Source organism: Ranitomeya imitator, chromosome 9 (assembly GCF_032444005.1).
Source record: "Ranitomeya imitator isolate aRanImi1 chromosome 9, aRanImi1.pri, whole genome shotgun sequence".
Taxonomy (NCBI): Eukaryota; Metazoa; Chordata; class Amphibia; order Anura; family Dendrobatidae; genus Ranitomeya; species Ranitomeya imitator.
This window is the reverse complement of record NC_091290.1, coordinates 25,579,696-25,595,191: the sequence shown is the minus strand read 5'-3', so window position 1 is coordinate 25,595,191 and position 15,496 is coordinate 25,579,696. Positions and strand designations below refer to the sequence as shown.

Here is a 15,496-nt window from a genome sequence, read left to right as displayed (position 1 = left end):
CGTATGGAACGTGTGTCCATACGTCACGATGCGTCGGTAATACAAGTCTATGTGCAAAAAACGCACCCTGAGGGCAACTTTACAGGATGCGTTTTTTTTACACAGAACGACGCATTGCGGCGTCTTGTAAAAGATGGAGTGTGAAAGTAGCCTTGGGAAGCAGCAAAGTGTTATAGACGTCGAATTTACACATCTGTGATTGGTGGTCCGAGTATCCGAGTACGGGCTGCCATGCGTAGACTGATCATGTGGTGCCTGGCCCAAGCTCAGCAGTGACCATTGATGTTGCTTTGTATGGACTAGGACACGTGCGGTTGGTCCACGTATGGACCACGAAACACATTGTGCGACTCTGGCCTTAGTGACAGGAGCAGGATGATGCAGCAGCACAGAGTATTTCAGTGCACTGATTTTGTTGGACATCAGATCGAGAGTTGCATAGTGGAAGTGGAGTGAATCCCCCATCAGAGCGGAGCGTTAAAGGGAGGAAGGTATTGCAAGGTTTCAGACGGGCTGCTCATAGCAGTACAGAGTATTTCAGGAGAGCGGCGTGCCGGGAGGTTGGGCTCTTGCTAGCAGTACAGAGTATTTCAGGAGAGGAGCGTGCCGTGAGGTTGGGCTCTTCCTAGCAGTACAGAGTATTTCAGGAGAGCAGCGTGCCGTGAGGTTGGGCTCCTCCTAGCAGTACAGAGTATTTCAGGAGAGCAGCGTGCCGTGAGGTTGGGCTCCTCCTAGCAGTACAGAGTATTTCAGGAGAGGAGTGTGCTGGTCTTGTGTGTATAGACTGAGGGGTGCATAGTAAGTATCTGGGTCTCCCAGTAGCACAGAGTATTTCAGGAGTGAAGCATGCTGATCTTGTGGGAGGTCCACACCTCATTTTATTTTTTTCGCCCCCCCTCTCACCCCTCACAGGGATAAAACCGAGGATCTGATTGAATTAACAGACGAGCAGAGGAACGAGCTGATGAAAAAGGAAAGCAGCCGGCTGCAAAAAACTGGTCACCGCGTGACTTACTCCCCCCGCAAAGAGAAGGCGCTAAAAATCTATCTGGACGGAGCATCCACTAAAGACACCGCTCAGGACTGACGATTGACGCGCCCGGCCACGTTGGCGAGCCACGTTTTTTTTTTTTTTTCTAGACTGGTTCACTGCCGCAGGAGTCGCGCCTCTTGGCGGAGGGGGGAGGGGTGATACGTTTGAGTGTGACGCTATGACACCAGCACTGATTGGTCAGCTGTCTTCAGCCAATCAGCAGCCTAGTAACCTTCTGGGTTCCTTGTTTGTGACTTCTAATCGTGTTCTGCACTAAGGTCGATTAAACTGTAAAGCTGAAAGGGACGTGCAAATAAGTAAGAGATGAGATATATTTATAAATATATTAAGTTAATGCAGAGCCGGGAGCAGCGGAGGAATGGGCATCACCTAGCTCAGGTAAGACGGCCGCGGCTACGGCCCTGGAGGGCGGCGGGCAGGAAAAAAAAAAAGATAAAGCCTGGACACTTTTATTTTGCTGATACACACATTACCTCATTGAGAGTTGTATAAAGTGCGAGCCTGTATGTGAGCGAGAGCCCGGCCGCCGGTACGATCACTCGAGCCTGACACTGCTGTATACACCCGGACTTGTCTCTCGCCTGCCGGTGGGTTGAGACGGGCTCCGGACGCTGCCTGGGGAGAAGGGGAAGGGCACAACAGGTTGCCCAATGAGGTAAAGAATGTGGGGCTGGTTAGTAGCAATAGTGCAAGATACTGCTGCTCTATCACTGCTGTAGAACTACAAGTCCAAGGATGTGGGAAGCAGGAAGCCATTGCTGCAAAATGTTCATTGGACCGGCCCATTATAAATGGAGGTCTTTAAAGGATTACTATAGGGGCACCCTGTATCTATCGAGCTGCAGTACCACAACCAACCTGTGGACAGGTGTGGCGCTGTTCTGTTTTTTTTTATATATCCTGGACGAGCACGACTTCTGCGACTTCCTAAACTTTTGCACCATTTGCAATATACACGCTTGATGTTAGTGAATACAAACCTTGTTTATACCCAGATACCGTGGATCTAGATTTTCCTCTAATTTAGCGTCCTTCTCATTACTTTTTTTTTTTTTTTGAAAAAATTTGTGCTAAATGTGAACAGGACGAGGTCAGGAAAAGAAAAATGTTTGCAGACTGTGGTCGTTTACAGGGCAGAACTCTATTCATTGACAGCAAGCAGAGCGCTCGAATGTAAGCATAAGTAATGCAGAAATACACGACAACTCTGTTACACCCCATAATCTCTCCCCTGCCAGAGAGTGGAATAGATCCTAATAGCCTTATAGGATGGCTGGGACTTGTAGTTCTACAGCGGCTGGAGAAGCGCCGCTTGCCTCACTTTTGCAATAGAGCAAACTTCTACTGTGTTTCCTTCAGAGTGTAAATAGAAATGATACAGAAGCGGTCCCCAAATTCTTATATATCTACACTGTGGACATTGGACAGTATAGCTGCCTATGTAAGGTTTTTTTTTTTTTTTTTGTTTCCCCTCCCCCATCACCTGGTACTATATAGGCTTCTGTATACGCTTGTGGGTTTTTTATTAATTTTTTTGGGTCACTGTTTTTAGTTGTGAACACTTTTTTTTTTTTTTTTTTTTTTTCCTTCCCTTACAGATTTTTTTTTTTTTTTTTTTTTTGCTTCATTTTAATCATCTCCAGCAAAACAATAAAAACCGCATAAAATCCGTCCTCATCTATTATTGTTTTACAGAAATAGAAACCCACAAAATGTAACGAATAATTTCTCTGCATAAACATTTTGAAATTGCCATCTAATTTATAACAGATCAGTACAGGGTTTTGATCATTTTTCTTTTTTTTTTTTTTTTTCTTCTCATGCCGATCGCTGTTTACAACAATGAACATGCCAATAAATAAAAAGTAAATAAAAAAAAAAATAAATTAAAAATGTTTGCGTCTTTTTAAGGTGTACTATCCGAACAAAAAAAAAAAAGGGCTACGTGGCACTCGCAGAAGGGTGCACAAGTAGGATTCCACTCTATAATATAGCCCAAAAAAATTAGAATATGACAGACAAAAGGATTGATGCAAAAAATGAACGATTTTTATTAAATAGCGTGTTCCACCATGATTGTTACAGCCTGTATTGGCCGCCTTCAGAACTGTAAACCATTAACAAAAGAATGCATGTATCATACAATTAGCGATACTCCGTATTGTAATGGCTAATTACGCACAATCATTCGTTTATGGCCTTTAGTCAACCGGAAAATCAGTCCAAAAGAAGGGGATATAGCCGAAAAGATGCGCTGAGGGAAAGCACCAATATTGTGAATACTATAGTATTAACCAATGATACTCTGATCTTTGAAGAGGACATTGTTGATGGCCACGCTACAGCACTAATGGGAAAGGAGCCAGATAAAGAAAAACTGTTAAATCTGAAGGATTAGAAAGTGTTAATAGTAAAAAAAAATATAGAATATAGTAGTAGTAGCAGTGATATAAATCAAAGGAATGAAGAAAAAATAAATTGGCACTCACCCAATATTGCTGTATGAAAAATGTCCTTTATTCAGAGTATACACTCAGACATCGGGTGGAGAGGCGGCTTGGTAGGAAGGGAGGTGCAAGAGGACGACGGCCGTTTCGCGCCTGCGCGCTTCAACGGGACCCGTTGAAGCGCGCAGGCGCGAAACGGCCGTCGTCCTCTTGCACCTCCCTTCCTACCAAGCCGCCTCTCCACCCGATGTCTGTGAGTGTATACTCTGAATAAAGGACATTTTTCATACAGCAATATTGGGTGAGTGCCACTTTATTTTTTCTTCATTCCTTGGATCTTCATTGCTTTTTTGTTGAGCACCACCCTAATGCTTTTGATTACCGCATGCCACAGTGGTTCTAAATTGAGTCTCCATTTTCCAGCACTGTTTGTTTGACAGTCTAGGCATACCCCACGTTATACCATATTCGTGGATGAAACACTTGGTGCCATTCTATCTTCACCTTACATTTTTGTTAAGTGATATAAATCAAGTAAGAGAGTGATATAGAGAAAAGGGAAACAAAGGCAGGTAAGAATCTGTGACTTACAATTCTAGAGAAAGAAAGGAAAAGAACAAAATAGTTTTAAAGTAAATACAAATGTCCTAATCTTTGTTTAACCCCTTAGGTTCCAGAGTATCTAGTCTATGATTCCAAAAGGATTTTCGACTTTGCAACATTTTTGATTCTGTTGCCTCCTCTTCCTGGAACAGGAACATGTTCCAGAAATTTAAATTTTAATTGAGAGATGTTTTGTTTCATCTTCTCGAAAGGAAAGGGCGCCGGCAGGTAGGTTTCCCCACAATGGACACTCGATTTGTGCTGAGATATGCGGTCTCGTATATGCTGGGTCGTCTTCCCCACATATGAGACCGCAAGGACATTTGAAGGTGTAGTCGCTGCAGCTCCATGTAAACCCAAAGAAACCCAAGAAAAAAAACCAAAATGATCATATACCCTGTAGTAAATAATAGTACATGTAAATACCATGGGGTGATTGGTTAACATTATTTTGATTAAAAAAATCATAAAGATGATCGAACGTGCTCAGATAAGGTGTTAGCCGAGTGTCTTCGGAGTGCTCGAAAAATGTTCGATTATTCCCGACTGTGTGTCTCACAGCTGTTTGTTAGGAAATCCCTACATGTGTTGCGGCTGTCGATCACCCGTGAGACATGCTGGTGGAGGGACTCAAACATATTATTCGAGCACGATGAAGTCACTCAGCACACGAGCATGCGCAGATAACACCTTATCCCAGCATGTTCAGTAATCACTGTTTATAAGCCATCCCATCGCGACAAGGTGTGCCCCAATCTGGGACGGTCCTGTCTCTAGTATTAGAATCTCACCTTGTCAGCAGACCTCAATAATATAGATGGGAGCTGAACAGGACCCAGACTTCAGACACCTGCCCATGGGAAACTATACAGATGTAGTGCCTAGCTCAGAAAGGGGAGCCACATCCCTGTTTGTAGAAAGTACAAGAAATTAGAGCAAAACCAAAGAAATGAGCCGGAGTATACGTTGAAAGAGAACTGGAGAAGCAGGAGATTTATGAATGCATATAACAAGTGTACTTGTTTAATCAAAACAATTGCAACAAGAATAAAATATCTTCCAAAGTAGCAAAGATAGACAAGTGAAAGAAACCAGCAAAGAACTAGTCCATCAGCCCAGAAAAAGCCTGTATGTAAGGCACAGTAAGCGTATGTACCGCCATAGTCACAAAGTTTGGCAGACATAAATGAAGGCCAAGACGACCGCGATGTGTGCAAAGCAAAGGCAGTGCATAACTTACCAGGGGGTGAGGGAGGAACCAGGTACAAGAGCAGAGAGCAGAACCCCAACGCGCGTTTCATGGGGAATATTCAAGCGTTTTAGGGTATGAATGCATGGAGACAAAAAGGACCTTATATCCCTGTGACCCCGATCCTGCGCATAGTCACGTGTCTACCCAGCGGCCAATCATAGCACTAACATTGGTGCATTTGCACTGCACCAGCCATGCCCGGCAGGAGTGTCATGGCTGTCATGCCAGCAGCGGAGCACGTCCATGACAAAACTCCCAGGCATGCACACCGGGCAAAAATACAACAGTGTGGAAGTAGAATCCTGGAGGGAGTCTGTAGAACTGTAGTTCCAGGAGGCATTTTGCACAGCCAGACAATGGCCTAAAGAGAACTAGGCCCACCGTCTCAAACATTTCCATTAGTAACACACTACGCCGTCATGGATTAAAATCCTGCAGGGCACGCAAGGTCCGCCTGCAGACGCCGGCACATGTCCGGGCGCATTTGAAGTTCAACAATGACCATCTGGATGATCCAGCTGAGGCATGGAAGAAGGTTATGTGGTCAGATGAGACCAATATAGAATTTTTTTGTATCAACTTCACTCGCCGTGTTTGGAGGAAGAATAAGGATGAGTACAACATTCAAGAACCCTGTCCCAACCGTGAAGCATGGTGGGAGACACATCATACTTTGGGGATGCTTTTCTGCAATGGGGACAGGACGACTGCACCATATTGAAGGGAGGGCAAACAACCTCCTTCCCTCAGTGACAGCATTGAAGATGGGTCATGGCTGAGTCTTCCAGCATGACAATGACCTGAAACACAGCAAGGGCAACTAAAGAGTGGCTCCATAAGAAGCATTTCAGGGTCCAGGAGTGTCCTAGCCAGTCTCCAGACCTGAACCCAACAGAAAATCTCTGTAGGGAGCTGAAACTCAATGTTGCACAGGAGCAGCCCCAAAGCCTGAAAGATCTGGAGATGATCTGTATGGAGGAGTGGGCCAAAATCCCTGCTGTAGTGTGTGCAAACTTGGTCAAGTACAACAGGAAATGTCTGACCTCTAATTGCAAACAAGGGTTCCTGTACCAAATATTAAGTTCTGCTTTTCTATTGTATCAAATACTAATTTCATGCAATAAAATGCAAATTATGTAAAAATCATACAATTTTATATATTCAATTTCTCATGAAATATTTGCTGTTTTCTAATTTCTTCCTTGTTTTTAATGGAAGCGACACAATATGCACCAAGATATTAAAATAGTTTATTTACTGAGTTCATGAGAATCATCTTTACTGACAAAAATATCAGGGGAAAATCAGGCACATGCAAATACAGGAATATATATATATTAATGTGGACAGTATTATTGCACTTCCATCTGGCAAAAATATTTCTTGACACATTGATGTTACTGTGTCCAAAAACTATTCCTTTTAATATTGGGACACTTTTTTTTGTTGGATCCATATGCTATAGATGACCGGTCAGTAAAGAGTGCAGGACTAGAAAAAAAACAAGCTGGTCTGCTTTCTTCCACAAGCAGCTCCACGTCTGTCCTTAGGTTGTGTCTGCAGCTAGTTTAAGAAAAATAGCGCCACACCTGTGCACAGGCTGTGTATGGTATTGCAGCTCAGTCCCATCCACTTCAATGGAGTACAGCTGCCATGCCAGACACAACCAATGGACCGGTGTGGAGAAAGCAGACCCGGTTTATTTCTAATCCTGTATGCTTTACTGACCGGTCATCTATAGAATATGGATGATCTATTTATTCACGATAAGCAGGAAGAAAAGCACAGGCCCTCAGAGAAAAATCTCCGCTAGTGGCCCTCCCCCCCCCCCCCCGACTTAATATAAATTATAACCTAAACTTTAGAAGCGAAGATCTCCCCAACGTCGAGAAGTTAAAAGAGAAGAACTAGGTTTTGCTCCGCTCTGCAGCCGCTGCTCCACGACGTGGCCAGTGTAACAGGCGCAAATAGTCAAAGGTTCTCGTTAAGATCTTTAACCCTCCGTCACATACAACTGATCTGACAGGCGCTTCTCTTTTACTTTCATTTCTCCTTCCTCACCAGATTGTGAGGAAACCCCCTCCCTCCAGGTAGTCTCCTGTCTCTTGAAGGTCTGTGAAACCTGATATCACAGTTGGATTTCAGAGCTTCAGGGGAGAGGATATAGCTGCACAGATCTCTCAGGCTCATTGTATGTGAATACGTCACATTCAGTAAGGTTGGTATTTTATGTTTTTATTCATCACAATAGTTTATTTAGCTTGTTTTATGAAAGTATAGCACAAAATGTGAGGATATTTCATAGAAATAAGGGAGATTTTATAAAAGAAAGTGTGCTGCTCAGGCATATACAGTAGTTCCCTAACATATTCCTTCTCTTGCTTCAGATTATCTGCTGAAATGGAGAGGAAAATGTACAATTTATCCAAACAACTTGATGTTGAGGAAGTAACAAACATGCTGTTAGATGATAGAGACCTCACACTGAATGAGGATTTAGGAGAGGAAAGTGAGATTGATTCTCATGATGAGGTGGAAGAATGTGTCCTGGATTCTGAAACAGAGCAAGATGGTGACAGTGGTGAGGATCAAGAAGTTGGATCATATTATATTGGAAAAGATAAAAATACTAAATGGAACAAGAAGCCATTCAAGAAAAAACGTAGGGAACCTTTAAACATTATTACTCACCTTCCTGCAGTAATAGGAACTGCACGTAATGCAAAAACTGCAGTTGAATGCTGGAACAGTATATTTACAGATGACATTCTGGACTCTATTGTCACATATACCAACCAATATATAGACATTATAAAGGACAAGTACATCTGCAACAGAACCATCAAGCCCACAGATGAAATAGAACTGCGTGCTTTTTTTGGATTACTGTACCTTGCAGGAGCTTATAGGGCAAATAGACAAAGTTTGGAGGAACTTTGGGGTAAAGATGGGGATGGAGTTGAAAAATTTAGCCTTGTTATGTCCATAAACAGATTCAAGATTCTAATTCGTTGCCTTCGGTTTGACGACAGAACTAAACGAACCGAACGCAAAACACATGACCGACTTGCTCCAATTCGTGATATATTTCAAAGATTTGTTGTAAACTGTAAACAAAGTTATTACCCTGGAGAGAATCTCACTATTGACGAAATGCTCCCTGGTTTTCGTGGTAGATGTGCCTTTCGTCAATATATTCCATCAAAGCCAAACAAATATGGAATAAAAATGTATGCCCTTGTTGATGCCAGTAAGACCTACACTTACAACCTGGAAGTTTATGCAGGAAAACAACCAGAAGGTCCTTACTGTGTGAGCAACAAACCCATTGATGTTGTAAAAAGACTGGCTGAACCCTTATTTGGATCGGGTCGCAATATTACAGCTGACAATTGGTTTACAAGTTGTGATCTGATTGATCATCTGAAAATTCAGAAGCTGTCATATGTGGGAACTGTAAGAAAAAACAAAAGGGAATTGCCACCACAGTTTGTAAGTGTGAAAGAGAGACAACAGTACAGCAGTATGTTTGCATTCCATAATGGAAAGGCTTTAGTTTCCTATGTACCACATGCCAAAAAAATCGTACTTCTTCTATCAACACTTCATGATGATGCTGCCATCGATCCTGGGACTGGGGCAGAAAAAAACACGGAGATAATTACATTTTACAATGCCACCAAAGGGGGTGTGGATACAGCAGATCAGATGTGCTCCACTTTCAACGTCAGCAGAAACATCAAACGATGGCCAATGGTCATATTTTTTGCTATGTTGAATTTGGGTGGTATAAATTCACAAGTAATTTATCTTGAAAACAAGCTTGAACCACTCCGTAGACGATTGTATCTGAAAAAATTGGCCCATGAACTAGTACTTGGAGAGCTACGCAGGAGAAGCGTGAAAACAATCGGTATCCCCTCTCGCCTTCAAGTTCAGCTCAAAAGGTTCCGCCCAGAAGATGATGGTGAAAAGTCACCATCTGCACCACCTCACAAAAGAAGGAGATGCACCACCTGCCAAACGGAAAGCGGAACCAGAAGGCTTTCAAATTATGAATGTCTCAAATGTCATAAAGCAATTTGCCTGACACATGCAAAAATGGTGTGTAATTCTTGCTATTTGCTCTGCAAGTGTGACTTTTCTGGGGAAACCTCAGCATCTACTTCTGATTGAATATGTTTTTAATAGTACTTAAGGTACCTTAAAATTAAGTTTGTGTTCAAAAATTTTCTTTGTACATTTTTTTGAGAGAGTCGAACTGGGGACTATTTGGCGGGAGTTTTGAAAAGTTTGTATTTCATAGTTATTAGTTTTATGTTAAGTAAATGTTTTTTTTGCAACTGATTATGTGTAGTCTCTTTTATTACATCCCTATGAAGGTCACTGATCACTTTTAGAGCACTGAAATTGCAAATATTAGATATTATAGGTATTTTTCCAGCAGGCGCCTGACAGGCACATTGTATGTGAACTCGTTAGTCCGAATATTGTATGTGACGGAGGGTTAAATATAATCTGTGAAGTGCGTCTGAGGAGCAAGTTCTGGCTCTTTGTCAATGACGTCTTCAGACGCGCTGAGGTCATGTTCAAATCCTGTGGGCACAACAAGGCTGTCTTCATAGATAATTCCTTCCTGGGGTGCAGGGGTGAAAAGTGACAAGTCTTCGTCTACAAGGTCCGGATTATTTCTCTTCAATACAGATGGATCTTCACAGACAGACACCAAGCTGTGACTAAGAAAACAGAAAAAGAAATCAATGCAATGTAGCAGCCATAAGAGCTCTGCAGGGGATCCTGGGACAGGTGAGATTAGGGGACGGGCATTGTACATTGCTCAAAAAAATAAAGGGAACACTAGAATCCCACATCCTAGATATCATTGGATTAAATATTCCAGTTGCAAATCTTTACTCATTACACAGTGGAATGCGTTGAGAGCAATAAAACATAAAAATGATCAATGTAAATCAAAATTGATATCCCATGGAGGTCTGGATTTGGAATGCTATTCAAAATCTAAGTGGAAAATCAAATTACAGGCTGATCCAACTTCAGTGGAAATGCCTCAAGACAAGGAAATGATGCTCAGTAGTGTGTGTGGCCTCCACGTGCCTGTATGACCTCCCTACAATGCCTGGGCATCGTCAGGATGAGGCGACGGATGTTCTTCTGAGGGATCTCCTCCCAGACCTGGATTAAAGCATCAGTCAACTCCTGGAAAGTCTGTGCTGCAACGTGGTGTTGGTGGATGGATGTCCCTGACAAAGCCGTCCGTGCAACGACGACATGCGTTGGGCTCTCCCCCTCCCACGCTTTTCCCGCCCCCCTTCCCCCTGGTTCTTTACTTTGGTAGTTGGATGCCTTGTTCTACCTTGCACATGTGAGCTGCCATTCATTGGGTTCAATCCTTGTGTGCAGCTTATGGCTACATTGCTGCAGTCATTTTGGGTGCATTTATACCTATGAGTGCATACAGATTATTTATTTTGGCACTCCTATCGGCTGGCTTATGGCAATCATAGCTCCTGCTACAGGTAATTGTCCGTAAATACTCTAACATCAGCATACTTTTTGGTCTTGGCGTGACATTCTTCCTTTTGATCTCTGCATATTATTGTAGATCCGTTTTACATTATCCTGTTTCCAGGATTTTTTCTATTATCAGAGTTGTCTAGGGGTCACTGCAATTTAGGTGTTTGGCTCTTGTTATTTCTCTTATTTGCATTATCAGGATTGTTGTTGGAATATTTATATGTAATATATTTCCATATACCTGTGTATTTGGGGGACAGATATGGGGGGGGGGTGATTGGTTATTGTTTTTAATTGGTTTTATGCGGTTTGTCAATAGACGTTTACCTTTTTATATAGATCATTGAATAGTGGTGTGCAGTCCCTGTGGTGGTTTTCTTGTTCTTTTTGTTTCCACTAGACTTTATTACCACTAATTTGCACCCCTGAAATATTATATATTGGAAGTGCACCAGTTTTTTCTTCTTATATTTATGATGTCCCAGATATGCTCGATTGGATTCAGTTCTGGGGAAGGGGTGGGCCAGTCCATAGCATCAATGCCTTCATCTTGCAGGAACTGTAGATACACATCAGCCACATGAGGCCTAGCATTGATATATACCAGAAGGAACTCAGGGCCCAGAGCATCCTCATATGGTCTCACAATGGGTCAGAGGATCTCATCCCGATACCTAATGGCAGTCAGGGTGCCTCTTGTGAGCACATGGATGGCTCTGCGGACCTCCAAAGAAATGCCACCCCACACCATTACTGACCCACTGCCAAACTGGTCATGCTGGAGGATGTTGCAGGCAGCAGAACATTCTCCACGGCGTCTCCAGACTCTGTCGCGTCTGTCACATGTGCTCAGTGTGAACCTGCTCTCATCCATGAAGAGCTCAGGACACCAATGTTGAATCTGCCAATCGTCCTGCATGGTGTTGGGCTGTGAGAACAACACCCACCTGTGGACATCCGGCACTCATACCATCCTCATGGAGTCTGTTTCTGACAGTTTGAACAGAACATGGATGGTCGTGGCCTGCTTGCACAAAGGAGGAGGTAGCGGTCCTGCTGCTGGGTTGTAGCCTTCCTACGGCCCCCTCCACGTCTCCTGGTGCACTGGCCTGTCTCCTGGTATCTGCTCCATGCTCTGGACACTTTGCTGACACACACAGCTACCCTTCTTGCCACAGCTCACATTGGTGTGCCATCCTGGATGAGCTGTGCTACCTGAGCCACTTCTGTGGGTTGTAGACACCTCCTCATGCTTCTGCACAGGACCTCTAGGGGTGAACGCATTTACATTATGGAACATAATTTCCTGGTCTTGAGGCATTTCCAATTAAATTGGATCAGCCTGTAATTTGATTTTCCACTTTGATTTTGAGCATCATTCCAAATCCAGACCTACATGGGACATTCATTTTGAATTACATTGATCATTTTTATGTTTTATTGTTCTCATTCCATTATGTAATGAATAAAAGATTTGCAATTGGAATATTTCATTCAGTGATATCTGGGATGTGGTATTTTAGGGTTCATCCTTATTTTTTTGAGCAGTGTATATTGGTTACGATGAAGCTCTATATACTTCCATTTTAGGAGGTACATTAAATGTTCCCTGTATAGAATATTTCTCAAAGGAAAGATAATGCCTGGTGTACTAAACACTAAAACACTATCTGCTTTGTATATGATACATTATATCGCTCTCTGGATTGTATAGAATACATTACATCACTATCTGGATTGTATATAATACATTACATCGCTATCTGGATTGTATATAATACATTACATCGCTCTCTGGATTGTATAGAATACATTACATCGCTCTCTGGATTGTGTATAATACATTACATCGCTCTCTGGATTGTGTATAATACATTACATCGCTCTCTTGATTGTGTATAATACATTACATCGCTCTATGGATTGTATAGAATACATTACATCGCTCCCTGGATTGTATATGGTAGATTACATCGCTCTATGGATTGTATAGAATACATTACATCGCTCTCTGGATTGTATATAATACATTACATCGCTCTCTGGATTGTGTATAATACATTACATCGCTCTATGGATTGTATAGAATACATTACATCGCTCTCTGGATTGTGTATAATACATTACATCGCTCTCTGGATTGTGTATAATACATTACATTGCTCTATGGATTGTATAGAATACATTACATCGCTCTCTGGATTGTATATGGTAGATTACATCGCTCTATGGATTGTATATAATACATTACATCGCTCTCTGGATTGTGTATAATACATTACATCGCTCTATGGATTGTATAGAATACATTACATCGCTCTCTGGATTGTGTATAATACATTACATCGCTATGTGGATTGTATATAATACATTACATCGCTCTCTGGATTGTGTATAATACATTATATCGCTCTATGAATTGTATATAATACATTACATCGCTCCCTGGATTGTGTATAATACATTACATCGCTCTCTGGATTGTGTATAATACATTACATCGCTATGTGGATTGTATATAATACATTACATCGCTCTCTGGATTGTATATAATACATTATATCGCTCTATGAATTGTATATAATACATTACATTGCTCCCTGGATTGTATATAATACATTACATCGCTCTCTGGATTGTATATAATACATTACATCGCTCTCTGGATTGTATATACTACATTATATCGCTCTATGAATTGTATATAATACATTACATCGCTCCCTGGATTGTATATGGTAGATTACATCGCTCTCTGGATTGTATAGAATACATTACATCGCTCTATGGATTGTATATAATACATTACATCGTTCTCTGGATTGTGTATAATACATTACATCGCTCTCTGGATTGTATATAATACATTACATCGCTCTGGGTTGTATATGGTAGATTACATCGCTCTCTGGATTGTATATAATACATTACATCGCTCTCTGGATTGTATATGGTAGATTACATCGCTCTCTGGATTGTATATAATACATTACATCGCTCTCTGGATTGTATATAATAGATTACATCGCTCTCTGGATTGTGTATAATACATTACATCGCTCTGGATTGTATATAATACATTACATCGCTCTGGATTGTATATGGTAGATTACATCGCTCTCTGGATTGTATATAATACATTACATCGCTCTCTGGATTGTGTATAATACATTACATCGCTCTCTGGATTGTATATAATACATTACATCGCTATGTGGATTGTATATAATACATTACATCGCTCTCTGGATTGTGTATAATACATTACATCGCTCTCTGGATTGTATATAATACATTACATCGCTCTCTGGATTGTATATAATACATTACATCGCTATGTGGATTGTATATAATACATTACATCGCTCTCTGGATTGTGTATAATACATTACATCGCTCTCTGGATTGTATATAATACATTATATCGCTCTCTGGATTGTGTATAATACAGTACATCGCTCTCTGGATTGTATATAATACATTACATCGCTCTCTGGATTGTGTATAATACATTACATCGCTATCTGGATTGTATATAATACATTACATCGCTCTCTGGATTGTGTATAATACATTACATCGCTATGTGGATTGTATATAATACATTACATCGCTCTCTGGATTGTGTATAATACATTATATCGCTCTATGAATTGTATATAATACATTACATCGCTCCCTGGATTGTGTATAATACATTACATTGCTCCCTGGATTGTATATAATACATTACATCGCTCTCTGGATTGTATATAATACATTACATCGCTCTCTGGATTGTATATACTACATTATATCGCTCTATGAATTGTATATAATACATTACATCGCTCCCTGGATTGTATATGGTAGATTACATCGCTCTCTGGATTGTATATAATACATTACATCGCTCTCTGGATTGTATAGAATACATTACATCGCTCTATGGATTGTGTATAATACATTACATCGTTCTCTGGATTGTGTATAATACATTACATCGCTATCTGGATTGTATATAATACATTACATCGCTCTCTGGATTGTATATGGTAGATTACATCGCTCTCTGGATTGTATAGAATACATTACATCGCTCTATGGATTGTATATAATACATTACATCGCTATCTGGATTGTGTATAATACATTACATCGCTATCTGGATTGTATATAATACATTACATCGCTCTCTGGATTGTATATGGTAGATTACATCGCTCTATGGATTGTATAGAATACATTACATCGCTCTCTGGATTGTATATAATACATTACATCGCTCTCTGGATTGTGTATAATACATTACATCGCTATCTGGATTGTGTATAATACATTACATCGCTCTCTGGATTGTATATAATACATTACATCGCTCTCTGGATTGTATATAATACATTACATCGCTATGTGGATTGTATATAATACATTACATCGCTCTCTGGATTGTGTATAATACATTCCATCGCTCTCTGGATTGTATATAATACATTATATCGCTCTCTGGATTGTGTATAATACAGTACATCGCTCTCTGGATTGTATATAATACATTACATCGCTCTCTGGATTGTGTATAATACATTACATCGCTATCTGGATTGTATATAATACATTACATCG

At 41.0% G+C, this 15,496-nt stretch overlaps 2 protein-coding genes across 8 annotated transcripts in view; one reads left to right on the top strand and one right to left on the bottom strand.

The window, feature by feature from the left end:
• The window catches only part of USP47 (ubiquitin specific peptidase 47), a 37,498-nt gene extending 35,378 nt beyond the window's left edge, over positions 1-2,120 (top strand). For all 4 annotated transcript variants that reach the window (XM_069740186.1, XM_069740185.1, XM_069740184.1 and 1 more), the window contains exon 28: positions 913-2,120. In XM_069740186.1, the coding sequence (XP_069596287.1) occupies positions 913-1,087 (175 nt within the window). In that variant the 3' untranslated portion in view covers positions 1,088-2,120. The remainder of the gene's footprint in view (positions 1-912) is intronic.
• Positions 2,121-7,214: 5,094 nt separating this feature from the next.
• DKK3 (dickkopf WNT signaling pathway inhibitor 3) overlaps positions 7,215-15,496 on the bottom strand; it is a 413,056-nt gene continuing 404,774 nt past the window's right edge. For all 4 annotated transcript variants that reach the window (XM_069740188.1, XM_069740190.1, XM_069740191.1 and 1 more), the window contains 2 exons: positions 9,868-10,092; positions 7,215-7,353 (listed from right to left, as the gene is read on the bottom strand). In XM_069740188.1, coding sequence (XP_069596289.1) covers positions 7,350-7,353; positions 9,868-10,092 — 229 coding nt within the window. In that variant the 3' untranslated portion in view covers positions 7,215-7,349. The remainder of the gene's footprint in view (positions 7,354-9,867; positions 10,093-15,496) is intronic.